Source organism: Strix uralensis, chromosome 1 (genome assembly GCF_047716275.1).
Source record: "Strix uralensis isolate ZFMK-TIS-50842 chromosome 1, bStrUra1, whole genome shotgun sequence".
NCBI classification, from domain to species: Eukaryota; Metazoa; Chordata; class Aves; order Strigiformes; family Strigidae; genus Strix; species Strix uralensis.
The window spans coordinates 95,893,175-95,918,938 of NC_133972.1; the positions used below are offsets into that span (position 1 = coordinate 95,893,175).

The 25,764-nt window shown below is 38.6% G+C and overlaps 1 protein-coding gene across 4 annotated transcripts in view; it reads left to right on the top strand.

Annotated features, from left to right (window-relative positions):
- Window positions 1–25,764, top strand: part of SEMA5A (semaphorin 5A) — a 354,251-nt gene that overhangs the window by 103,265 nt on the left and 225,222 nt on the right. For all 4 annotated transcript variants that reach the window (XM_074874592.1, XM_074874601.1, XM_074874608.1 and 1 more), the window contains one exon: window positions 8,888–9,083. In XM_074874592.1, the coding sequence (XP_074730693.1) occupies window positions 8,951–9,083 (133 nt within the window). In that variant the 5' untranslated portion in view covers window positions 8,888–8,950. The remainder of the gene's footprint in view (window positions 1–8,887; window positions 9,084–25,764) is intronic.

Here is a 25,764-nt window from a genome sequence, read left to right on the forward strand (position 1 = left end):
TGTTCTATCAAGTCATGTTTTTAAACCTGCTTGCCTTTTTTTTTTTTTTTTTTTTTTTAAATATATTTCCCAGTACAAAACATTTTATAATAATGTGAAGGGAAAAGAAAAAGATGACAAAGCATCCTAAGCTAGAGCATCTGCTCCTTCTCCCATCCTGCATCATGCCTGAATTTGGGTAGAGGTCATGGTAGAAGGCAAGACATGTGGCCAGCTTTTGAAGCATGAGCTTTTGTAATTTAAGAATACTTTTTGTTTTATATATAGTGAAATTTTGACACATGGTTAATGCAAATTAATAGTCACAGCTTTACTTGCAGGTGTGAGTCTGCTCCTGCATAGATTCCTAATTCCCAGTGATGAAATTTCAAAATTCATTTTTTCTGTGAGCCCCTTATTATACAGGGAGTACAGATGCTTTTTTAGCAGATTACAAAAAGTATGTTAACAGTAAAACCAGGGAATAATAGAATTTGAAGGCTGTTCAAGAAATTTCATCATTGCAGTAGTTCCCCTCTAGATTGAAACATTTTTTTTCCCTTTAAAAAAATATTTAATTAGTTATGTGAAATTAACATAATTATGTAGCTTAAAACAAAGGAAAAAACACTGCCATAAACTGAAACTGCATTTGCTAACAAATATGATGAAAATAAGTGTTAAAAATACTTTATTGTCTGGTCATTGTTTTTCTTATTAATTCCTGTTCAATGAAGTGGACTAACATACTTTCATTATATTCAGGTTTAATGGGTAAATAAGATTTTTTACAAATAATTTTCATTTACTGAGATGTAGAAATATGTAGTATAGCATCCTCATTCAGGAGCAGCATTACTAAGTCATTGAAAATACATGCTGACTTAAAAATTGTTGCCCATAGCTTTATATATTATATTTTATTAATCAAGAGTGTGCCAGGGATATTTGGAAAGTGTATTTGTAAGGGTTACTTACAGCATTGCTGGATAAATTGAAAGAAATGTCTGAAATACAATTTATGTCACGTTTTGTGACAGTTTGTAAGGACAGTCCAGTTAATGAGTACATGATTCCGTTGAAATTGAGGTCTTTGCTGACTTGGCTATAACCAGGAGACAGATAATCTTTCCAAATCTGTGACTTCCTACTAGATGGGTGAGGGAATATTAAAGAAAAAATGCCATGGACTGGCTATTCTGGATGCTGTTTCTCTTTGTGGTCTCAACTCACATACTTAAGTGCTTGGTAAAAAGCTGTGCAGTGGATTTTCCTTGTTTTAGATATGTAGGTTCACTTTTTACTAGGCTTTATGACTAACTTGTAAATGCAGACTTGTATGTACTATATGGCAGTACAAGTGAAAAAAATGCAACCTACGAACATCTGAGCTCAGATCTTTGCAGGACATGGGAACGAATGAATGGCTGTGCTTGGTTAGAAGTGCATCCAGCCCAGCATCTGCTCTCTGTGAGGAACAAACAGCACCTGTCTCAGGGAAGAGGGTTAGACCCCAGCAAGCAGCTAGTGGGACTTTTCCTGAATATTTTTGCAGTATCAGGCTCAGGAAGTTCTAAATTTCACACTGCAAAATGGGGAGTATCTAGGTATTTCATAATCATCAGTGGATCCTTTTTCTGAGGATTTGCCCAATCCCGTTTTGAAGCTATGTCTTTTTCTAAGACCAACAGGATCCTGTGGTAAGGTGAGTCTACTGAACTGCTATTACTGACAACACCTAAAAGTATATTTTTACTATAGAACACCTTGTGTTGTATGCCATGTTGATGGTGTTGACCATCTTTTGGGCCCTAGGAAAATGTGTTTGGTTTGCCAATAATAGCACCAACTGGAAAAGGAGCAGGCAAGTGTGGTATAGAGAGAAAGGAGAAGATGAATGTGGGGATGTGTGTGTGTACATTCCTGAATTGCTACAGTTCTTCTCTCAATTTCCTTTTCCTGCACTAGCTGACACTTCTGCCCTCTCCTGGCTCATTTTCTCTCACTTCATGCCTTTCCTCTGGCTGTTAAATTTACTGATTTTTCTTCCAACTTTCTCCATTTTTCAGACTTTTATTTGCAAACAGTGATTACCATTTTGTTTTTCCATTAAACTTATTTTGTAAAGGAGAAACTGTGCTGGCTTTCTAGTCTGTCTGAGGAGGAGAATCCCTCCCTCCACCACCTCAGACTGGCTTCTGATGTCCAGACTGAGGATCACAGTTCAGTGGATGTCCCAAGCAATGTGTGGGATAAGCTGCTCTGGGTGGCTGGGCCAGGAGACTAGCTGTGAGGGGAAGGAAACTAGAGGTGGGAATCTGGGGCTTGAGAGAATACCAAGAAGTCTGAGGAGCTAAGGGATAGTTAAGATAAAAAGGGGTTTGAAGAAAGAGCTGAGATTTTGTTGGAACTTGGGCTTAGGTTGCACTGATTTGACTACTTTTATTCTTCCCTCTAAGCTGCTTGCGGTGTTCTTCTATGTGGACCTGTTGGGTTGGCTGGTGCTTGCTCGGGGAAGCTGTGGTCCACTGGTGCTATGCCACCATGAGGCAGACATGCCCATGACATGATAAATGAGATCTGAGGCATTATTAAAAACTTCTTGCTTCACTCAGGCCACTGTTCTTGAAGCAGTGCTTCCTTTGTGGAAATCGCAAGTATCGCAGCTCTTTGAGCAGCGCTGGAGAGCTAGATTTGATGACAGATTCTTCTTTTATGAGTTGTCACCATCAGCTACAGATATTAGCAGACTTTTGGCAGAATGCCACTATGAATTTAAGGATTGATTTTTGACTACGTTAGTCAATGACAGCTGATGGGTGACTGCCTCTTGCAGATCTTAAAATTTATGCCACTACAGAAATGAATGGCAATATTGAGAAAAAGTTGAAGGAACTTGGTAATCAGTTTGTTAATTGAAACTGACTCTCACTTTATGAGAATACAAATTAAAATATGTTACTCTGCTGCATAGCAAACAGTCTGTATTGCTGGGTCCAGTGATGAGACACGATAGAGTACGGCTGGATTGTTTCACTGAAAAAGCTCTATAGCCTCCAGTCTCATCTTGATGTTTAATGAGGTGATCTTTGAGCTATTGCTCTAATCTAATTGTGTATCTTAGTGATATACAAATTGTTTTTCTAAAGCTATACTGAGTAAGGGATGTATTTCAAAGTAATTATATTATAAAGAGGTATGGCTTTTATTTGTGCATTTGACAGAGGAACAGGATTAATCACTATAGTAAAAACAACTGGTTGTTTTTTTTGGAAACAAGATTTAAATGAGTTTTGATATTTATTGACCTTGTGTGAATACTATTAGGAGAAGGGTGACTGAAAAAAAAATCACAGTTCATTTGTGAAAAAAAGTGAAATGTGAATGTCTTTGGCACACAACATTCACAGTTTTCACAGGAGGAGAGGAGAGCACTGTTGTTTTAGACTGATGTGGCCCTCTCAATGCCCTCTGCCCCTCCACTCTCCCTGCCCCTGCTTCCATCCCTTTTTCCTGCTGGGCTCCAGGGCTTGTCACTATTGTTGTTGCCAGGACTGGGAATTGAGAGCGTGCACACCGCCTGAGAATTTAGCTAGATTTTTTGGTAGGTGTGATGACAGGGCCTTTTTTACATATTGCTTTCTCTAGCAGTTTTCCTATCAAAAGATTTATATGAATTTGAGGAGTTTACCTTTAAAAAATCAAAAGCCATTTCAGAAAAAGGCACTGAGCTACATTGTAGGGGTATTTATGAATTCCAGTTTTATGACTGCTGATACCCTTTTTCCCCAATTTGTTTGTATGCTTACTAGCAATACACAACAGTATGGGCTTTTTTTGCTAAAGAGAAAACAATTCTCCTTGTCTGCTCATCACTTGCAGCAGGAAGCAAATGTTATATTCTTTTAATAAATTGTAAAAAAGTGCCCCTAGCAGTACTAGGATACTAGTATTTTAAGATGACATAATTTAAGGTGTGTACAGTAGCAATATGGGACAACATCTTTCTTTGGACTCATAATTCTGTTCTAATGAACCCATACAACGTATAGTCTGTTTCACTAGTCAAGTACTTTTTTTTCAGGTTCATGCCTGTGCAAGAAGGTGTATGTTTTATGAAGTAGTTAGCATGAGTAAATTTTTATCAAACTTTTATCATTTTGCAAACCAAGAAGTGGAACGAAGTGCCCAGGGGAAGTGGAATGAGTCTCCCATGGCAAAGTACATGAGCAGCATCTGCAAGAGTAGACACTGGTGTGCATGTAAAGAAACCCCAGACCTGCTTGTGGATGAATGTTCCTAAAACCAGTCCTGAAACTGGCATCTTTTAACCATGCCAAACTCTGCTGTTTGTATACTCATATTGACATAAGTTTACTTCATCATTCACTGAAAGTGTGGTTAAACTGACACTTAGAACCAGCTAATTATTTGAAAGCGTCTTTGCTGCTGGACAGCTGCCGTTAACGTGGCAAGTCTCTTTTTTTATACAGCAGCTTATTTTAATCAAATAGAAGCAAATGTAGTTTATAATTCAGAGATAAATTGTACTTCCAACACAGTGTATTTTAACTGATCTAGAAATATTGACACTCTGATTATTTAATTTTAAATATATGACTTCAGCGCCTGGAGGGAACAGTCTCTAAATGAATCTGCTTGGACCTCGCAATAGCAGTTACCTGCCTTCCCTGCTTAGCTGTTCACACTTTTTCTCTTTAGCAATAGGTATCTTTTGTTGGCTCAGCTAAAATAGAAAATCTTGAATTGCTTTTTTTTTTTCCTCATCAAATACTGAGATGGAGAAAGTAAATACTATGTTTGTAAAAAAAAAAAAAATACCGTTAGCTAATGGGCCTCATTCATCTTCATATTTCTTCTAGGCAAGCTAGATAAAAAAAAAAAAGTGAATGAGGGAGAGAATAAGTGCACAAGACCCTTTACATATAGAAATAAAATAATATTTTGAAATATATTACATTTTATACTGCCTTTTTTTTTTTTTTTTTTTCTTTTTGCGTCCTCGGATTGTTTTACAGACTTGTAAAATGCAATTTGTGAGAAGTCTGATTAAAGGTCTGTGCTGGAAAAGCTATACAAATAATACAGGTCAATGTACTGGTTTCTAAATGTATAGCAATAGTTAAAAAGGTGGTCAGTGTCAATATTATGGCTATGTTTTGAAGAGTTTTGACTCAACCATTATATTTCATTGCTGAGAGAGATTTGCATATGGAAATTAAACAGAAATCAAGGAAACTAGCCTAGACTTTTCATCTTTAGGGTTCTCTTGGCTTTTGTGTCTTATGCTCCAGGCTAACCATCATTTCTTGGCACAATAGTTGCACTTTCAGTAAGGAGAAGAGCCTGTTTCAGGAAAGACTCCTTTGCCTGCTTCAAAACTTCTGACTCTCAGTTGCGGTATTTCAGAGCTGTGTGGATGCGGAGTTCAGGTGCTGCCTCCACAGGCTCACTCTTACAGCCTGTATCTCAGGCAGAGATGGAACTTGAGCAGCAGTCCTTATTCAAGGATGTGCAAGAGGGAGCAATCTAACCCCTGCAAATACTGTGGAAAAGGATTTGGTTTTGAAGGCTTTCCTAAGGTGTCTGTTAATCTGTTCATGCTGTGGGTACATGTGTTTTATTAGCTGTGTTTTGGGGTTTTTTTGGGTTGGTGTCGTGTGGGTTTTTGTTGGTATGTATTTTTGTTTGGTTGGTGGTGGGGTTTTTTTTGTGTTTTTTAATTTCTTTTTAAAATCTAGTAGTGTATTGAGTGCAATTTCCAGACTCACTTTTCTTTCTGCTTCTGTGCATACTGTTGTGTAATTAAGTTGATAGTGAGTTCCTGTTCCTCTCATTTGCTCAGCTGACATAAAGCTTGTCCTTTTCTCATGTGAGAACTTGTGATGAGGTTTCTGTCTTCTACCTTGATTTACTGTTACCTTGCCTGATTAGGGTCCCTAAAGACTCTTCTCTGAGTAGTTGCAAGTACGCTTCTACCTGCAGTTCCCCACAATGTATTTAGTACATTTAAATTAATACATCTAAGATAATTAATACACTTAAATTAATAAAATAACACAATACATGTAAACAGGTAGAGGGAAACTTAAACTGTTACTGTTTTTCTCTGAGATATATTATCAGAACTACATTCCCATCCTTCTTTGTCTTTCCTTCAAAGTCTAACCTTGTCTTTGGGTATTCTGATTGAGAGAAAGGAGTGTTTCCTGCCTCTGTTTTTACCATGTGAGATGCATGCAGTGAGAGAAGTTCAGCTAGGTAGGAAAAAAAATTCTTTGGCCCCAAAATTCTCTCGCAGCATAACTATACATGTAAACAACTATGTCAGAGACCAACTATGGCATGTAAATAGCCTGTCTTTCCAGAGGATGCCGTTTGGATTTAGAGGCTGAGGAAAGGTATTGCGGTAAAGGAATCTTTGCTTCTGTTACCGAGTTGTGCACACAGGGGATAGGTGGGAAGAAATCTTCTCAATACCTGCAGGATACAAGACATCAGACCTGTCAACATTTACATCTTAGTCTTTATTAATACCAGGATTAATCCCATGAAAGTCAGTATTCTTTTTGTAATGAAAACCACGGCATCCATAAATATGTACAGTTTTAGTATCTAGATGAAGTCTACTGGGCTTTTTCTTTCTTTCTGGAGAAACAGGATTCTTTTTTTGTGTGTCCTGGTAGAGCTGTTCTTTGAAACTTGGCTGAGATATGGAGTCTGGATACATAAAGAACATGCATTTACGAGGGGGATGGAGAAGGCTGAGCTTCTAGTACAAATGTTTCATTTTATTCTTGCTTAATTTCTGTCCATTATATTCACACATTTATGGGTATTTCTGAGACTTTACAAATGAAAAGAAATAAAGTTTGTGTTTCTTTAATGTGAAAGTACCATATTCCTAGATGTTGGAATACCTGCTGCTGTACTGTGTGCAAGAAAAACAGCTTTTGAGAGTCTGTGATGTGGTATCTGTCCTTTGTTTTGCTTCCTAAATACACATACATAATCTTACAGAAACCTGAATTATAACTAGCTGTTAGTAATGTACTTGTATGATCTGTAAGTCGGCAATATCCATTAGCTATGATATAGCCCACATAAACTGGTTGAATTTAGGTAAGAATAGTGCATAACACTCAAAAATTTACTCTTGCAGAAAGTTAACTATCAAAACATTGGAACAGGTGCTTTATGCCCCTATATATGTGAGTACACAGAATTTCTATGAGCAGATACTGCTTGCTGTAAGCCACAAGCAATTTATAGGGATAGATTCATATTGCTACATGACATCATAACATGAAAGGTAGGAATATGAATTTAGCTGCCAAGAAGCTCCCCTCGCTTTTTTTTTTTTTTTTTCCTGAAACATAAGTGAATTTAGCAGAGGAGATAAAATTGACTATTAAATTTATGTACCACTTAGATGCATTATGTCTTTGATCTATTTATTTTAGTTTAAATTAATGAGGATTAGATGTGCCCGGGTCTTAGCTGGAAGGCTTCTAAAGGCAGCAAAATAAAGTCGTAAGAGAAGAGCAGTTCATCTTATGACGGCTGGTGCTACAGAAATGTTAGGGAGAAACATTTATTACCCATTCTGCTTTTTGATTGTAGCTTTTAAGATACGCTGGTCTTACTGTGGAGTATCTTTTAATTAACAGCTCTTTGTTTCTCATGTTTAGGATGTTTTATTTTACACAAATAGAAAGTTTCCACCTTATTAAACAGCACACTGCAATTCAGTGAGATCAAATGTATTAGAAGTCAATATTGCTGATTTTTTTTTTTCCTGAATTGCTTCATTAATTAGCAAAATGACATTTCTGCCATTATGGAGTTGTCTCAAATCTCCAGTCTCCCCTGCCTCCGAAAGGCAGTGATGCCTTATAACTGTGTGCTGTCAGCCAGCAAGCTTGTGGGGCTCAGTAAAGCTGCTAGTGGCAAAAGTATTTTGTGTCACAGCATTAGGGTTTTACTGCTTGGAATGTTTGTTATGATAAAGCTAAAGGAATTGGGTTGGATCTAAAATGATATTGACACCATGGATGTTCTGTTGCTTATAAAATAAGTATCTGGTTATTGGATGTTTCAAAAAATCGGGGAGTTGAAACCTCAACTTTATTCTGATACTGAATGAAAATCATTACATTGTTGATTGGTGTCTAGATTTTAGTAGAAAGGGGTCTTCAGCATTAGAATCTGCAGTGCGTAACCTTGTCATCAGTCTTGGCAAATGAGTAGGGATTAAGCCAGTGTTGGAACCAGGGAGCATCCCACCTGTAAAGCAAAAGCACGTTGTCAGAGCATTGAGGTCAACCTTGTCCTACTGCTTTCTGTACTGTGCTATACACACTCTATGGATAGGCAAAAAATACATGCCCTAGTGCTGTTGTTTCATCAAAACAGTCAGTAATGTGAAGGAGCAATTCCTTTCCTACCTTATACTTGTAAGGAATCAAAGCATTTTTTCCTTTGTGAGGAAGGCAGAGCAAGGGGCAGTGGATACACATGAATGGGGAACATAGATTTAGATACACTTGCTGTATCTAAAAAACATAAAGTAGGAAATGTGGCAGAACATTATTGTCCCCACACACATTACAAAATGAAACTTTAAAGTGGAAGAGGGGGGGAATGAATAACAGGTTTTGAATCTTGCTGGGTGATAAAAGAAATCAATATTCCTAAATTGTATAACTGATGATAAGTTTATGAAGTAATTAGAGGAGCAACTACTAGCATACTTTTAAGGAGTCAAATACTACACAGGCAGAAAGCAATATTGTTTTGTGTTAAACATCAAGAATTGTCTATTTTTATTTTTTTTTTTTTTTGTGATTTGCTTTTGTGCTTGAGTAAATTTCTTTGAATTCTCCAGGTGCTTTTCCCACATGAATGCAAGAAGAGTAGCTAGTTAGAAGTGACTGCTGTGGAGGACAGCATGACCACCATGAAAAGAAGCTGCCTCCTTGCACTGCTGTTGGCAGGACTTGGGGTATTAGGAATACTGGAGCCAACAACAACAGAAGATACCCACTGCCACAGAGCTGAGCACCCAGTTATTGCATACAAAGGTAAGGGGTAAGAGCAAAAAAACTTTTCCAGAAGTAGGCTAAGGATTGTTTAATCTCTTTATGGAAACCTCTCTTTTTAATGTAGAATGGTATGAAAAAAAAAAAGTGTATTCTGTGCTGTTATATAATAACCTGGACTGTATTCTGTACAAGTTAAATACAACTAGGCTTCAAAGTTTACTCACAATTTGGTGCTGAATGTGTCATTTAAAGGTGGGTGACTCCTTTTCCTCTGTGATTAAAACCAGCCTGTACTGTTGCATGGGGTTGTTCCTTTCCAGTTGCAGGACTCTGCATGTGTACATTTAGTTTCATGACATTGCTCTTGACCCATTCCTCCAGCCCATCTAGGTCCCTCTGGATAGCAGCCCTGCCCTCAAGCTTATCAACCATTTCTCTGAATTTTATGTTATCTACAAACTTTACAGACTGCACTTTGTTGTCTCTCCTTGGTTGTTGATTAAGGTGTTAAACAGGACAGGTCCCAGGATCAACCCTTGTGGTACTCCACTTGTTACCAGCCTCATGGTGGAGTAACGTCTATTAAACATTTACTCTCTGAGCTTGATCATCCAACCGGCTTTTTACTCATCTGGTTGCCCACCTGAAGAGACAGATTGTAACATCCTAACTTGCAGTGAGACAGTGTTGAAAGCCTTGAGACAAATTACATTCCCTGCTCTCCCCTCATCCTTAAAACTAGTCATTTTATTATAGAAGGCAATTGGGTTGGTCAGGAATGATTTATCCTTGGCAAATCTATGCTGACTGTTCTCAGTCACCTTCTCCTCTGTATGTCCAGAAAAGTACATTCCAAGAGGACTAATTCCATAACTTTCCCAGGAACTTAAGTGAGATTGACTGTCCTGTAGTTCCCACATTTGTTTTCCTGTAGTTACTGAGGACCTTCCTTCATCTTTATGTCTTCTCAGAGATGAAGAGTGGCCAGTTATCTCAGTGTCCATGGATTCAGCTTGTCTGATCCCATGGATTTATACAGGTTGAGATCTTGCAAGTCATCCCTGACTCAGGCCGCATCTACTGCTGGTAGTTCTTGAACCCCTTTGCTAAACACTAGATGCTTTTGAGACCGTGCTGGTGAAGAGACTGAAACAAAGGAGATATTGAGTCCCTCAGTGTCATCTGTGCCTGCTGGCACTAGTTTACCTGCCCAATTCAGCAACTGTCTTATATTTTTCCTGTTCGACCTTTCATTACTATTACAGAAGTAGAAGCTGCTCTTGTTGCCCCTGACATTCCATGCAAGTCTTAACTCCCACTGAACTTTGTTTAACGTGTCACAATCCTTCAATGCCCGTGTGGTGTTTCTAAATCCCTCCTTGGTCATGATGTCCCTGCTTACACCTCATACATACAGCCTTTTTGCATTGGAGCTCCCCCATGAGTTCCTTGCTTTGTCAAGCCAGTCTCTTCATACATTTGGTTGTTGTCTTGAGTATTGGGATAGACTGCTGAGGACCGGTTAGAACAAAACAAAGCTTGTTTGGAGGATGTTATCTGTAAAAATCTGAGGCATTTAATAACTTATCTGATTTTTTTTATTTATTTGAATTGAGATTTTTCCATTAGTGTCACAATTTAGAACGAGTTCCAAATAGTTTGTAGCTATGAAGATGTAGGGATTAAGATGTATTATATTACATTCCTCCTGGTTTTCTAAGAAAGCACATGTGTAATTTTTTTTGTTCCCATGAATTAGGATTTATTGAATTTTAATTGAAAAAAGATTTGTTTCCATTATTTTCATAAAGTTAGAGAAAATAATGTTGTGTTTTCTACAGAAAGTATCTTTGTTCTGCCGTTTTAATGGTTTAATAAGAGTAATGGTACCAGCTGTCCCTTTCTCCAATACCTTGGAGAATCAACTAAAGTGGTTACATTCTGTACCTGGGAACAGCAAACCATCACTCATTTATTGATGGACTAAATAGTATGATTTATTCTGACAAAATATCTCGTTTTTCTTAGCTTTCATGTTGTGTGTATAATTTAGTTTAAAAATGTTATTTTTATCATAGCATGCATACACAATGTTGTAAATTAAAGTAGAACAGTTAAAATTCTGGCACTTAACTGCTTAATACAAACTGAGGGTCACTGCATGTACTTTTTTTGGTATATGCAACTGTAAAAGCAAATAATTGACTCATTACCAGAACCATGTGCTAAAAGTTGATTAAAAATGTGTTGGTTTATGAATGTGGTTCAGCTAACATTTAGAAGAGTAGCTTGAATTTAGCCTGATCCTGCCTTTTAGACTGTTATTGTTCTCTGTCCTATTTAATTTCTAGTGATGTCCTTCCAGTTCGACGTTACTATGCTAAGGCTTTTTTGGGACAGAGACTTCCTCCATTGTCTTGTTTCAGTTGCATCTTTTGATGTAGGCAGAGATAGTGTCACAGTTAGTTTGCTGAACAAAACCAATTCCTTTTTGCTGTAAATATATGTGGGAAATACAATTGTACAGAAGCATTTATTGTCAGATTGATAATATAACATTTAGTAAGATTTTCAATGCCAGACTCCCTCTTGACCTTTGTGGTAAAAATATTAATCAGTACATATCCATGACATACCTTAGCTTTTATGAACTGACATATCTTGAAAAAGTTTTCCTTCACTTAAAAATATTCTGGCAAGCTGTAGTTCATACTCACCACAATAATCTGTCGGGAATCATAAGTAAATCTTAGTACATGTTGAAACCTATTTGCAATGCAGTATACAGTATGTGATAGCGAAGTAACATAACTGGTGTAGGCACACAGCAGTTGACTTGTTGCAGGACTGCTAGTTAAGGGAAAAGTGAAGATAGGAGACCGAAGGAAAAGATGACCTAGAGGTTTGTCTTTGAACCTGTATGTTAGGAATGGACTACTTGGGGTATCAAAGTATAAAAAAGAAAAGAGATGTGTGAGAAGAGCTACTCTGAATGAATCCTGCAGTAGGAGTTGGCAGGATTCAACCAGCCCTCTTTCCGACTTCTGTGTTTTTCCTGCGGCATTTACTGACTTCATGAATGCCTATAGTAAAATGTCCTCTGTATTTATTGACATCATTAGTGCTGCTAAACCAACACAGAGTCCTGAAATCAATTCTTAACAGCTACAAAACTTTTAATTTGAATGCTACGTTAACACCCTATTCTGTAAAATCATCTTAGAATACTAGATCCACTGGAGCTAAACACTGTGTGAGATGCTGAACATCAGCCAAGTCTGAGTGGTACTGAGTGATAGGTACTTTAAAGGTTGTAAACTCGGTACTAACTTTACAGAGATATCAACTCTTCTGTTTTATTTATAACTGACTAAAGCCTTTTTTTTTTTTTGTAGTTTCTGGTATGCCAAAATAGCAATATACTTATTTGATTTGTCTTCCTTTGAGAGGCATGGTAGATGGAGTATAAACTATTAAATAAAACTAATGGAGTGAGAGTCTGGTGAAGCGTATGGATGAACAGCTGCAAAAAACTAATAGAAAGAAAAAGAAGTCCCCAGAAGTTGTCATGGTGAAATATGGAAAGGGAGTGTATCTCCTGAAAGAACTTGCTTGCTTACTTTCCTACTGCCCATCAAAAACTGCTCACTTAGGTGATGATCCTGTCAAGCTACCTTTTGTAGAGAGGCATATACTATTTCTATCATTGATTTTCTCAGCTAAATAGTTTTAACTGAAAGACTGTGATATATCCAAGTGGAGAGCAGTGACAAGTGACATTCCTCAGGGGTTGGTATTGAGACCAGTGCTGTTTAACATCTTTGTTGGTGACATGGACAGTGGATTGAGTGCACCTTCAGCAAGTTTGCTGATGACACCAAGCTGTGTGGTGCGGTTGACATGCTGAAGGGAAGGGATGCCATCCAGAGGGACCTGGACAGGCTGGAGAGGTGGGCCCGTGCAAACCTCATGAAGTTCAATAAGGCCAAGTGCAAGGTCCTACACATGGGTCAAGGAAATCCCAAGCACAAATACAGGCTGGGCAAAGAGTGGATTGAGAGCAGCCCTGCGGAGAAGGACTTGAGGGTATTAGTGGATGGAAAACTGACTGTGAGGGAGTGATGTGCGCTCACAGCCCAGAAAGCCAACTGTATCCTGGGCTGCATCAAGAGAAGTGTGGCCAGCAGGTGATTCATCCCCTCTACTCCACGCTTGTGAGACCCCACCTGGAGTACTGTGTCCAGCTCTGGGGCCCCAAACTTAAGAAGGACATGGATTTGCTCGAGCTGGTCCAGAGGAGAGCCATGAAGATGATCAGGGAGCCTGGAGCACCTCCCTTACGAGGACAGGCTGAGAGAGTTGGGGTTGGAGAAGAGAAGGCTCTGGGGAGACCTTATAGTGGCCTTCCAGTACTTAAAGGGGGCCTACAGGAAAGATGAGGAGGGACTCTTTCTCAGGGAGTATAGTGATAGGATGAGAGATAACGGTTTTAAACTGAAAGAGGGTAGATTGACATTAGATAGAAGGAATGAATTCTTCCCTGTGAGGGTGGTGAGACACTGGAACAGGTTGCCCAGAGAGGTTGTGGCTGCCCCCTCCCTGGAAGTGTTCAAGGCCAGGTTGGACGGGGCTTTGAGCAACCTGATCTAGTGGAAGGTGTCCCTGCCCATGGCAGGGGGGTTGAAACTAGATAATCTTTAAAGGTCCCTTCCAACCCAAACCATTCTGTGATTCCATGATATTTCCTGATATCAAACAGCAAGAATTTCACCCATCAGTTGAGAATCTTTACCAAGTATTTTGTTTGCCAGTGAAAGATGAAGGAGAAGCTTCAGAAGCAGGGGAAATGCATGCCCTTTCAAAGGATTTTTGACATGATCTGAAATTCTCTTTCATTTTACGTCTCTCATATGTAGTAGTAATAATAATCACATTGTAATTTGTTCATCTGCATAATTAATGTTAGGAATGCATAATGCACCATTTTTCTCTCCCAGAAACTGTAGTAAGTAAGAAAGTCTACTGTAGATCTGAAAATGTTTCAGCTCTGAAATCTGTTGTCATAGGTCTTCCCTGGACTAGAATAAGATGCTCTGTCTTCCATGGAAGCTGGAAATTTCCTTTTCTCGTTATTTAAAGTTGGTAGGAACTGTCGCAGAGATCATATTTATATAAAAGCAGACCTCTAAGTATGGAATGGATTGACGGGATCAGCCTAGTAGCATGCAGTTCAGTGTTTTATGTGGTGGGACTGTGACGATTCATAGTCCCTCTTTTAAATTCCTTTCTCTCCAAGGAGGAGTATGCCTCCAGATGTGCAAAGTTGTGTTAGTCTGTTAAAATTCAGGTTTTTAAAAAAAAAAAAAAGTTAAAAAAAAATTAAATCTGTGTGCATATGTTAACATGCACGTACTGAAGATTCACGAGCTCTGCTAGCATAAGTCCAACAGAGGCGTTAGAGTTGAGGTTATAAATTGTGTGCAACTTATGGAATTGGGTGCAAGGAAACAAGGTGCAGGTGACAGAATGAACACAGAGACTCATAGTGTGAGATTATTGGTCTTTGCATATGTTGCCAATGTGTAAATAAGTATACTTATGCTTGAAATAACAGTTAAGAAAGGAAAAGGGCTGAAATAAGCTGGTCATTAAAGATAGAGCCTTACAATTTTCATTTTTATTAAATTTTATCTGGATATGCGTTCATATACACATAGATATGAAATGTTAGCACTGTAAAGTGTATTGGGATTTATTGATGATCAGCAACTTCTTGGAGAACACACTTTGTTAATATAGTAAAGGGATGTGTTTAACCTAATCAGGTAGAAAAGGTTGTGGAAACCAAATTTCCTCTGGGTAGGAACAATGAGGGGTAAATCATAGGCAAACAGTGTTTAGAAAAATAAGATGCCTATGAGAAGCAATGACTATTTATAGAAGTTGAACTATTCTTATGCAAAAACCAAAGCAAACCAGTTGAGCAGTGTAATGTTTCTCTAAATATTCCATAGGTTACAAAGCACTTAGCCACCTACTCTACAGAACCTCTGTGGTAGCTCTCTGTGGAGTTGATATTTTATTAGATTGAAAAAAACCAAAAAAACCCCAAAAAGTGTAAAAGTAGTTATAGTGGCACCTTGTTTCCCCCACATTTGCTGAACTTTGAAACTGTCAGACCTGTCAAGACTTGCACACTGAGCTGAAGACTCATGCTGTAGGCAGATCCCATCCATGAGATAGAATTGAAGGGGCCATCCCAACTGCTTAGTGGTGCTTGAGGAAGCTGGAAAAAAATTGACCCAACTCCTGTTTCAGGTGTGAAGTTGTAAGTATTGACTGTCCTGCAGTTTACCTGTGTGAAGTTGAATTTCTTAGGCTTTTCTATCAGAAATAAAGTGCAGTTGTGAACTTCACTTAATTGATGTTGAGGGTACAGATGAGATCATCTGCTCTGGGGCAAATATCATTCTTTTATGCTCCCATAAAGTAATCAGAATTTAAGGTTGTGCTGTCTCAACAAAAAAGCATCAGTTGACGTAATTTTAGAAGCTGTATTTAGTGATATTTTAAATACATGCTGTGCTGCAAGGGAGTTATCTGTTGAATAAACATGCTCAAAAATGGCATGTCTCAATCCATAGAAGAAATCAACCCTTCATTTCTACTCGAGGTTAACCAGAAAAGAAAAATTGCATAGTGATTTTTTGATTCCTTGGTTCGGGAACCCTAAGAAATATATTTTCTTAACCTTATTGTCTAACCACCACAGAATTCCCTCACTTGATGTTTGTTGAAGTAACATAGACTCAGTACACTATCTCTCTGCTCATTTTATCATGTGGTTTGTATATGGAGTGCATGCACTTAACATGTGCCAAGAGGAAATAACATGCGGGCTGAGTGAAGAAGGTTACATGGTGTATGAACTTGTTTTTGTTTTTACTCTCTTCTCTTTCCCCTAATCTTGTTGCAAGCTGCTGTTTAAACTAATAGAGTCTACTAAACTGCTCAGTTTTTATTGCTTTTTCCTTCTCTTTACACTGGTTTTCAAAAATACACTTTCAGGACTTCCTGACAGCTTCAGCAGTGGCATTGAGGTGTATTACTTTCCATTCCTTATCCTCTTTTGGGTTTTTCTTTAAATAAAGATGATTCATCAGTAAAGAAAAGATGATTGCTAGATATTGCAACTTTGGTTTGTCTAGACGATAGGACTGCCAAGAACCAGCCCCTCTTAAGGAGGGAAATAATTCCTTCACCAGTTGTATATTGTTTGTATCAAATCAGGTTTGCCTTTACTTTTGTACAGGAGACTAACTGCCTGCTGGGGAATGGCAACTTTCAACTGCTTACTGTTAATTTTAGAAATGATAGCTTTGAAGATTGAAGGATACTATCCGCTTACTATTTCCCTGAATCACCCAGTATCTTTGGTGTTCATTCCCATAAAAAAAGGGTATGGCAGGGCCTGAATTCTCTAAGCAAAGGACTTGCATACTGGCTAACTTGGTTTTTGGCAGAAGTAATCATGTTTTAAAGCAAGCATCAATTGACACTTCTTTTGGCATCCCAGCCAAGTGCTGGGCCATTGTAGAATATTAATAATTTCCTGATAATTGAAAATCAGCAGTGGCTGCAGTGAGCTGCACAGACATGTCCTATCTGCCTTTCCATAGCCTTTCCATGGCTGATTTCTTCCTTGTTTCCCTAATGTGGAAGTTTAGAGCATGTGAAATTTCCTGGTTGTTAATGAAGCAGCAGAATGAGCGAGAGGCTCCTGCCACATTCCACTAGCTGTACGAAGCAGCCAGATGGAATTACAATCTGGTTTTTTGTTCTTTTTTTTTTTTTTTTTTTTTTTTCCTCCTTCTTCAAAAGAGACGTATTTTTAATCGAGATGGGCATTTTTACTGAAAGGTTATAAAAGATCCAAACTGGAATACGTTAAAGAAACAGATCAGCAACCAAGAAATAGAGCTCCTAAGGAGCTGAAATTCTATCATCTTCTAGAAGTTTTGGTGTGTTTAAAGACAAGAGGAAACACAATATTGCTTTGATTTTTCTCTATTTTATTTCTTTCCATTAGACAGTATTTTAATTGTTTTTAGAAGATGTTTAAGGTATACTCTGTCCCTTCTATTGACAGCTGTCAGTCTGAGTATTCTACTGATCTACCCCTTGGAAAAGGCATTAATGAAGCATATCCATTGGTTCTAAATCATCTGGCACAGCGTAAATTATGTTTTGCTGAAGTTTTAAGTTCTTTGTGCATAATCTCCATGCTGGTTCATGTGAATTTGGTTCTTCTCCCTCTTCAGGGACTGCACTGCAACATGTCCAGAGCTAATGAGTGTTGCCTGAAGAGGAGAAGGATGTATATGGCTAGTTAGCATTGCACGGCTAAGGAGCTGAGAGTCAGCCCTTTTTAACTTGCCTTGGTGGAACTCATTTGTGCCCAGCTCTTCACAGAGCTCGTGGCTGCACAGTCATCACAGCCTGGCAGGACACAGTTGTGCTGCGTGGAGTGGGTGGCTCTGCGGGTTCCACTGCTGGCGAGGGTGCCCGTGCAGCCTGCCTGGCTGCTCACAGTAGCAGCAGCACGGCTCTACATATCGCGAGAAACATCCTTAATTCAGTTCTTCTTGGTTACTTCTGAAGTAACCTAGACTGCTAGTTCATGAAAGATGGTGACAATTGCAGTTACTGGCCTTCTGATCCTGGGCAACACTGTTTTCATATTTGGTAGTGACCGAATTTCTGGAAAGACTAGTTCTGGTGGTCTTGCCTTCCAGGTTCTGCACAGCATTTACGGGGCCTGTCTTGCACTCACTTGGTGGCACCTGCTGCCCTTACTGACTGTCACTGAATGTTGCCTTCTGCTGACTGTTGGCTGAGAGACCTGGAGAAATCCTGGCCCACCCTTGGGCCTTGCCTGGAGTGCTACAATTTCCAGGAATCTTAGAGGTGTGGAGGAAAAGCATTTGTTAATTTTCCCTTTTCTCCCTTAATTTCTTAAATAAATTTCCAGAGATACTTTGTGTTTATTTAACAGAATTGGTGGAAGTAGAGGAGTGCTGCCAGTGCTTCTTCAAAGTGAATTTTTTTTCACATGCTTTCTTTCCTGCCTCCCTTCTGCGGTACTGCTCATTTACTATAGGATGCTGAGTAGCAGCTGAATTTGCGTGGCTGAACGTGGTAGATACTTACTTGTTACATGACAATTTGTCGTATTCAGGTGAGACCACACTTTGACTTGTCATAAGCTTGTCTTTCCACTTCCAGTGCTCACTTCAGGCTTTGTTCTGAATGCTTTATGGACAAAGAAATGCAGTCTTTCTCTACCATTCTGAGAATTAGAAGCTCACCATTTTACAATAAGCTCTACAGTTATGTGACTAATGTAGTTGTTAATAATGACAAATACCTGGAGTTTGATAGTGCCCTTGAGAACAAAAATAATTTTTGCAAAGAGAAGTGCTGTTCTGTTGTTTGTGGGGTTGTGTTTTTTCCTCTTCTTTTTCTTGCTTGTTGCTTTCTTTTTTTGGCTTGGGGTGTCTTTTTGTTTTTGTGGAGGGGCAGTGGAAGGGGTGGGGAGTATGTTCCACTTCGAAGTTCTGCCTCCAAGCTCTTGGCAAGATTAGTGTCAGGCTTTAGCCTGTATGCCCTTCGTGTTACAATATGACTTGTTTTGTTAGTCTTTGTATTCTTTGCATGAAATATCTTCAGACCCGAAAATATTTTATGAGCTATAGTTTTGGGCAGAATTGATAGAATCAAGAAATTGTATTATGCTAAAACAGTGTAAATAAAGAGGTTTAGTATGTTCATACACCAACGTAAGAATGCATCATTGCAAAACGGTCAGTTCTAGAAACAAGGTCTTCTAATTGAAACAGATATTTCCCACAAAAATAACATGGCATTATTATAACTATCTATAGGCTGTTGGCCTGATGCTGCTGTTCCCTGCAATACATATATAAAAGTCGAGCAGGTTTCTTTACAAAATTCCATTTCAAGACCACATACTGGTTTCCCATAACTGTGCAACCTGATTTCCTTCAAAACGAATTCTGTGGCCCATTGCCAAATCCAGCACGTAAGTGTTAAAAAGTGAAAGGTTAGGCCTCTCTGAAGAGAGGGCATGACTAAAGATGTCAAGTGTGTTACGCGGTCAGTGCATCCCTCTGTGTCATGTTTGGGAAGGCAGGCAGTAGCAGCACAGGGGCCAGAGCTGGTAACTGGAAGGGGAAGCTGTGCTCGCTGGGAAGAGCATGTGGGCTCTGTGCTGGTTGAGGTGTGAGATTACTGGGTTTTGACTGGCAGAACCTTCCCAGGGCAAAATAAATCTTTCACCAGTATGGGGAAGGGCACATGCAGCGGGTAATATTTCCACGTATCAAAACACAGTTGAGCTTCATGGCATAGTTTCCACAGCTCAAAAGTCCTTATTATAGTAGCATCTCATCTCTGCCTATCCTGCTGAATGGGTCCTTACCCTGAAGTGTGGATCAGCTCACCTGCAAGGTGATTTACGGTGTAAATTGGGTGAAAGTCTCTCTTGGTTCATCCTCTGTTCACTGATGTTTTTTTTCTTTCTCCTCAGAATTCTCACACCCCTCTTAATTTTTTTTTATTTTAGATCTCTTGCATTGATTAACTTTGTGTTCTCTCTCCTCCCCCTTTTCTGCTCTTAAATTATATATTTCAGGTCTAGACCATTTCTCACTTTTAGAGATTGGATTGAGACATGATAGTAAGACTTGACTGATAATACCACTGCTGTCTACAGCAGACTCCTACCTTTTTTCTGGGCCATCTTGAACTAACAGCTGACACAAACAGGATATTAAAACAAAAGGAACATAAGTCTGGTGCAGGATAATAGTTCTTCTGTTTCCCTGAGGTTTTCTCTCCCCCTTTGTCTTCTCCCTGGTGTGTTCCTATCATTCTTCTGGTATTTTCCTCTGTGTCCCTATCTAAATCTTACATCATGTAGTCTTTCCATACATACGCTGTCCCCCAGGCTTCCCTGTCTCTTAAAGCATGTGAATTTAGCCTTACAGTTTTCTCACTATGGTGCTCTTAGTCCAGAACATTCCCTGAATTTTTTTTTTTAAACTCTCTGGATCTTTGCTTCAGCACCTTTCACAGATAGCACTGCACTATCCATGTTTTTATGTTGTGTACCTTCTTGTGCCTCCTTACGCGAACATCATCCCATCTCTACTTTAATCTGCTTCTAATCTGATGACAGGCTTCTGGTCACCTTTAATCTTAAAACTATTGGGTTAGGTTTTTTGTTGTTTTATTTTTTTTTTTTTAACTCACAGTTTGTATGTGGTTTATGTTTCTGTATGTGTGTGTGTTTATACATAAAAATCTTGAGTTGAAGCGATACAACCTGTAAACCATTCCATCACACGTAGCCTGCTAGAGTAAATTAGTTTTAGTAGTTTCCAGTGATCCCTCAGATCTCTTTGATTCCTGTCTAAGCTCCTCCTTCTAATGCATGTTAAGCTATTTACTGATATTCAGAAGACTCATCCTAGCTGTGAAATGCAGTGGAGGTGACTCCTTGGTTGCCCTTACAAGCACGACACCTAAAATTGGTCTTGTCATTCTCCAGGTGCCCTTCTCTGGAAATTCTTTGTTATATTTGTTTTCTCCTCTAAGCATCCACTGCCCCTGAGCTCCTATCTGTTGTGCAGCCAGGTGTATACACAGTTCAAGAAGAGTGGGGTTGCTAAATCTCCTTCTGGCAGCTTCAAGAACACAAAGTTTAATGATTATTAGGAGGACAGCAGTTTACCACAGCTGAGATAGTGGAGAATCTAAGCAGTGAGAGGACAGACTGCAATCCGTACTGTGATTCTACAGCAGTGGGTTTGAGTTTACATCAAGGTGATGTCATTCAGGCTGATATTTATGACTATTCCATTGCAAACTAATGAGAACACATGTATGTGATGATGAAATGGAGTAAGAATGACAGTTGAATGCAATCTGCAAGTAGACAAACGTGATTCTATACTGCATTTAAATGCATCATGCAGGAAACCCCAGAACTGAGCCACCCAAACTCAGATACTTCAGTTTTGGCTCTTCTCTTCTTCTTTTTCCTTAATTTTTATTTGTTTCTTCATGGTAGTCTGCTGACATGGTTCCTAATTTGAACAATTAGTAAAGATTGGTAGGCCTTTTGCTTTAAAACAGACCAGGATTTGGGAATCCTGTTTCAACTCTTGGCTTGCTTGACAGTCACTTTATGTTAGTTGTTCAAAATATCGTGTGGAAGATCAGGCAACTGAAAATTTTTAAGCACAGTTCTTGGCAACTTAACTGCTGTTAAGCATACTTAGTTATTATTTTTAAATACAATACTATCCTGAAATGACTGATACTGTTTAATTTAAAAATATTATAACATCATGTACTCCATATTTGAGTCAAGGATTTGTTTCCTTACAATTGAGAATGATATGGTTAATGAGATCTCTTTCAGCTGGGTAGCATAACTTTGCAAAGTAGATTTTATTTTATTTTTTTTTTTCTGGAATGGTCTGGGGCTTTAGTTTTGTGCTGTTTCTGTGTATGAGAGAAAGAAAACTCAAAAGGGCTGTAATTGTGTATCATGGCTGATACCTTGTCACTGCATAATTTCTTAGAACTTGCAGGTGATTCTGAGTATATAAAAACTGCTTGTAGCGCTGAAACCGCTTTCATCTAGGTGGGGGTTCAATCTTTTTTTCCCTTACACCCTCTTGTATTTGTATGCAGTGTGTGTGTTTGAACAGTGAAGCATAAACAATTCAAAATCCTTGTTCAGAAAAATAAGAAATAAGTAGTCATTGCAGCAGATGTTACTGTCTCTTCCCTGAGGGCACAGACAGTCAGAACCCAAATTCCCTTTAATTATCCCGGTAATAGACATATGCATACACATAAGAATGCAGAAATATGTACTTCTAGCTGGAGAAGCTCTGGCAGGACAAAAAAAAAAGAATGCAGGCTGGATTTTAGACCCTGCGACTTTGGAGGTTAGAGGGGATTGTAAAAGCAGGTCAGGGAACCAGGGCAGGACAATTGCTGTGACTGCGCCTGCCCTGCCTGGAGGGTGGTAGGCAAATAGCGGAGGCAGTGACTTTGTGCCTAATGAGAGAACCAAGGAAAGATGTGAGAAGTTGGGTAAAAGGAAGTAAGTTTTACAGTAGGCTTAAGAAAGAAGTTCAAGTTCACTCGTTTAAAGTTAAGAAACACATACTTTAAGTATGCTTTATTTTCTGTTTTTCCCATTAATAAGAAATAAATTACTTATAGCCCTGCCTCATTACCTCCAAAATTGTTCTGAAACTGTAATAGCTGTTTAAAAATGAAGGCCCAGTAAGCAGGTGGTGAACTTTCTGGAAAATGTCAAGAGGTTTATGGTCTTGGGATTTGTTTTATTACGGATGATTTAAAGTGGAGAGGAGCTTGGGGAACTGGCAGAGTTTCTCGATAAGACTAGAGGAGCTACGTATTTATTTCTTGGCCTCTGGAGTTCTCTTTGAAACGAAAGGCAAGCTTCAGGACTGTGTTAAGTTGTGTTGGATAGTAGAAGGCAGGCAGCTGCCTTGTTTGTGATCTAAAGAGACCTCCAGAATACAGGATCTTGAGAGAGAGCTGCAGTTCTGAGGTTGGTTTTGTCTTTTTTCTCCTCTTTTTTTTTTTTTTGTTTTGTTTTGTTTTGTTTTGTTTTCTACTCCGTATAAGCAAAGAGGAGCTCTGAACTGCAGATGGAGATCTGACAGGTTTTCATGTTTCCAAAGGGGAACCAAATGTAGTATGGTAGGACTTAAAAGGAGAATCTTTTAGTTTGTGGTTGCTGATTTAATCATGCTGGGCAAAGTCGTAACTCCATCTTTTCTTTTATAGAGGATCGGATTGCATTAGCTAACCCTGCCTAAACAATTGTTTTTATTTTCTTCCTTGGTGGGAAGAAATGATGTTTTATTTTCTTATATCTTCCTGGATCCCTATTTTAGAAACTGTACAGTTCTTACTGTCTAATTACTGTCTAATTACTGGAATGCCTGTATTTTTCAATTGATTATCTAGATTAAAACAATTATTAATTTTTATAAGAAAAATTTTTACATTTCAACTTTATTAGAAATTGGGGATTAGCTACTATAAATATATATTCTTTTGTTTCCCAGTTATGATGTCTTAGTTTTGTATTACTTATGTCAGTGATGTACACAGCCCCAGTATAAATATGTTCTGTATGGTAAGGACTACATGCAATGTCTTTTTCATTAAAATGCAATACTGAGTATTGTAACAGACCTACCTGTCCTAATCCTTTCATTTTGCAGAGAAGCGTGGAATGGTGTTAGCTGATGCCATCTTTTTATTATTGAACTAGTACTTTTCTCTGCATATGTTGCATCCAGTCTGATGCTGGTGTACCCTGTTTAGATTATTGAAGCCTTCTGGTAGCAAAGACTGTTAAATCTGTTACATACATGACCCTCTTTAGCCTTGACTTCTGGATGTTTGTACTATATATGTGAAAAAGTGGACATGCCAACTATGTTCTAATATCAGTAGTAGGTAGACCAGGAATTTCGCAGGGGCGCTGGGCTGGGATTGACTTGGCTTTTTTATTTTTTTTTTTTTTTTAGAACAGATTTGTCTCTTTCTGTAAGGTTTAAATGTTAGAGAGTTTTCTTGTTTCCCCATTTAACTAAGGTTCTTAATGCAGTAGTTTGTCCTTCTTGTATACTAAAAATTACAGAAAAGGCACCTTCCTGGCCTCTAATTCATCCTGGTAGAGTATATATGTGCTTGGTATCTAAGGCTCAGACTACTTGGGTATTTTCTTGCTCCTTATTACGTAACTTCAGCTCGGAACTAAAATGCAGTGCTGGTACCACCTTTAAGCTTTTTGTAAGAAGCATCAATAATGCCTCTGAAATGCATGCTCAAGAAGGACATCAGGAGCCATGTAGAAAGGGTTAATGAATGGCCAGAGTGTTGACCTAAGGCTGTAACTGTACTGAGTGCTCCTGGCTTTGCATCCTACAGGGAGTCTGCATGCACAGCCTAGGCAACAGGCACTCTATAGCATCTCCCTGTCGGCTTTTCCCCAAACCTCCTGTGGAAGAGAGCTCTGCAGCATGGGCAAGACACAGTCGCCTTAGTGATACAGTTCTGCAAGCCAACCTGCCTAAGCAGTCAGGATCATAAACCTAAGGAGGTATATGGTCCTGGAAGCAGGTCTACCAACATACCATTGCATATAGAAAGCATATGTCTGGAATTACAGGTTTTTGGAAAAGCAGCCTGTAATGTGCAGGCCTTCTCTGCTTTGCACTGAGCTGCTGTCTTCAAAGCGTTTAGCTCCTACCATGGGCCTTATGGAAGAATAACAAGTAGCAGGGCAGATATTTATGCTCAGATTTTGAGATGAGTAGAGTTAGCATATTGGTTTTGCTGAAGTACATTTCTTAGAATGGTCTTTTCTGTAAGAGAAATAGAAAAATATCTGCTGTGTTTACTATATTTGTTAGATGAGGTTTTTTGGTTTATGATTTGCTTGTTTTGTCTTTGCTTGTCTTTCTCAAAAGAAATGTCACTTTTGATGATTTTATGGTTAACGCATCCAACAGGAATATACCCATTGGGAAAAGCCCGTTTTGGCCTCTTTTAAGCAGTGGTAAGCTAGGATAGAGGAAAAAATTGGTCCAAAGTAAGTACAAATATGTAAAGAATGACTTTAAGTCATTAAGTAACGTACAATAACGTACATTAAGTACAACTATGTAAAAAATGACTTTACAAATATGTAAAGAATAACTTGCATTTATATGGGTTTAAATACTGTGTACCAGAAACAGAACCACTGTAGTTGTGGTGGAGCTTCATGGCACTGCTTCAGCTGCATGAGGTAGTTGTTTCAGGTGTAGCATAGGTTTCTCTCCACTACAGTGACAACCAGACAAGCCCTTAGGCCTGAGGTAGAAGTCTGTTTGCAGCTGTTTTCGGAAGTTCATCTGAGTTAAAAAACACCTGTATATGATATCTTATATTGTCACTTACATCTTTGTAACTATAGCTGCTTTCCTCCCATTATTTTTTTTTTAACCTTATTGATCAAAATTATTTAAAACATGGAGTCATTGTACATGAATGCTGAGCAACACATTCCTTGAATAAGTCCTAGAAAATAAGTTATATTGTTAACAAACTAAGCCTCAGACCCTTTTGGATAAGCAGGGGTGAGTTGTGATTGTTTTCAGAAGTAGTACAACTGTTCTTTGGCTGAACTGTCATGATGGAGCCTGTGGAATAGTATTTGCCTTGTTGGAACCTGTGGAATAGTGTTTGCACGTATTTGCTTTCTTCTCCCAAGCTGCAGCTGCAGTACCTTTTTTCCTTTCATCTGCAGTGAGTCAATGATTTACCAGCAAGGGTGTGTTTAAGGCATTTCTGTGAGGAGAGAATACAGTGAAAGAGCTAGAAAAGACTGGTTATTGGAAATGTTAAAGAAAAATATAGACGAAAGTGAATCATAAAAGATGTAACAGGTTCTGGCATGCCATTTTTCTTCTCTTTTTTTCCTCCAACACAGAGTAATGCTTGGTTTTCCTGAAGTTGTTTTGAGTGAATTTATTATTCATGGATATATTTGTATTACAATGGGAATTTTAAAATGAGGACTTCACAATCACAC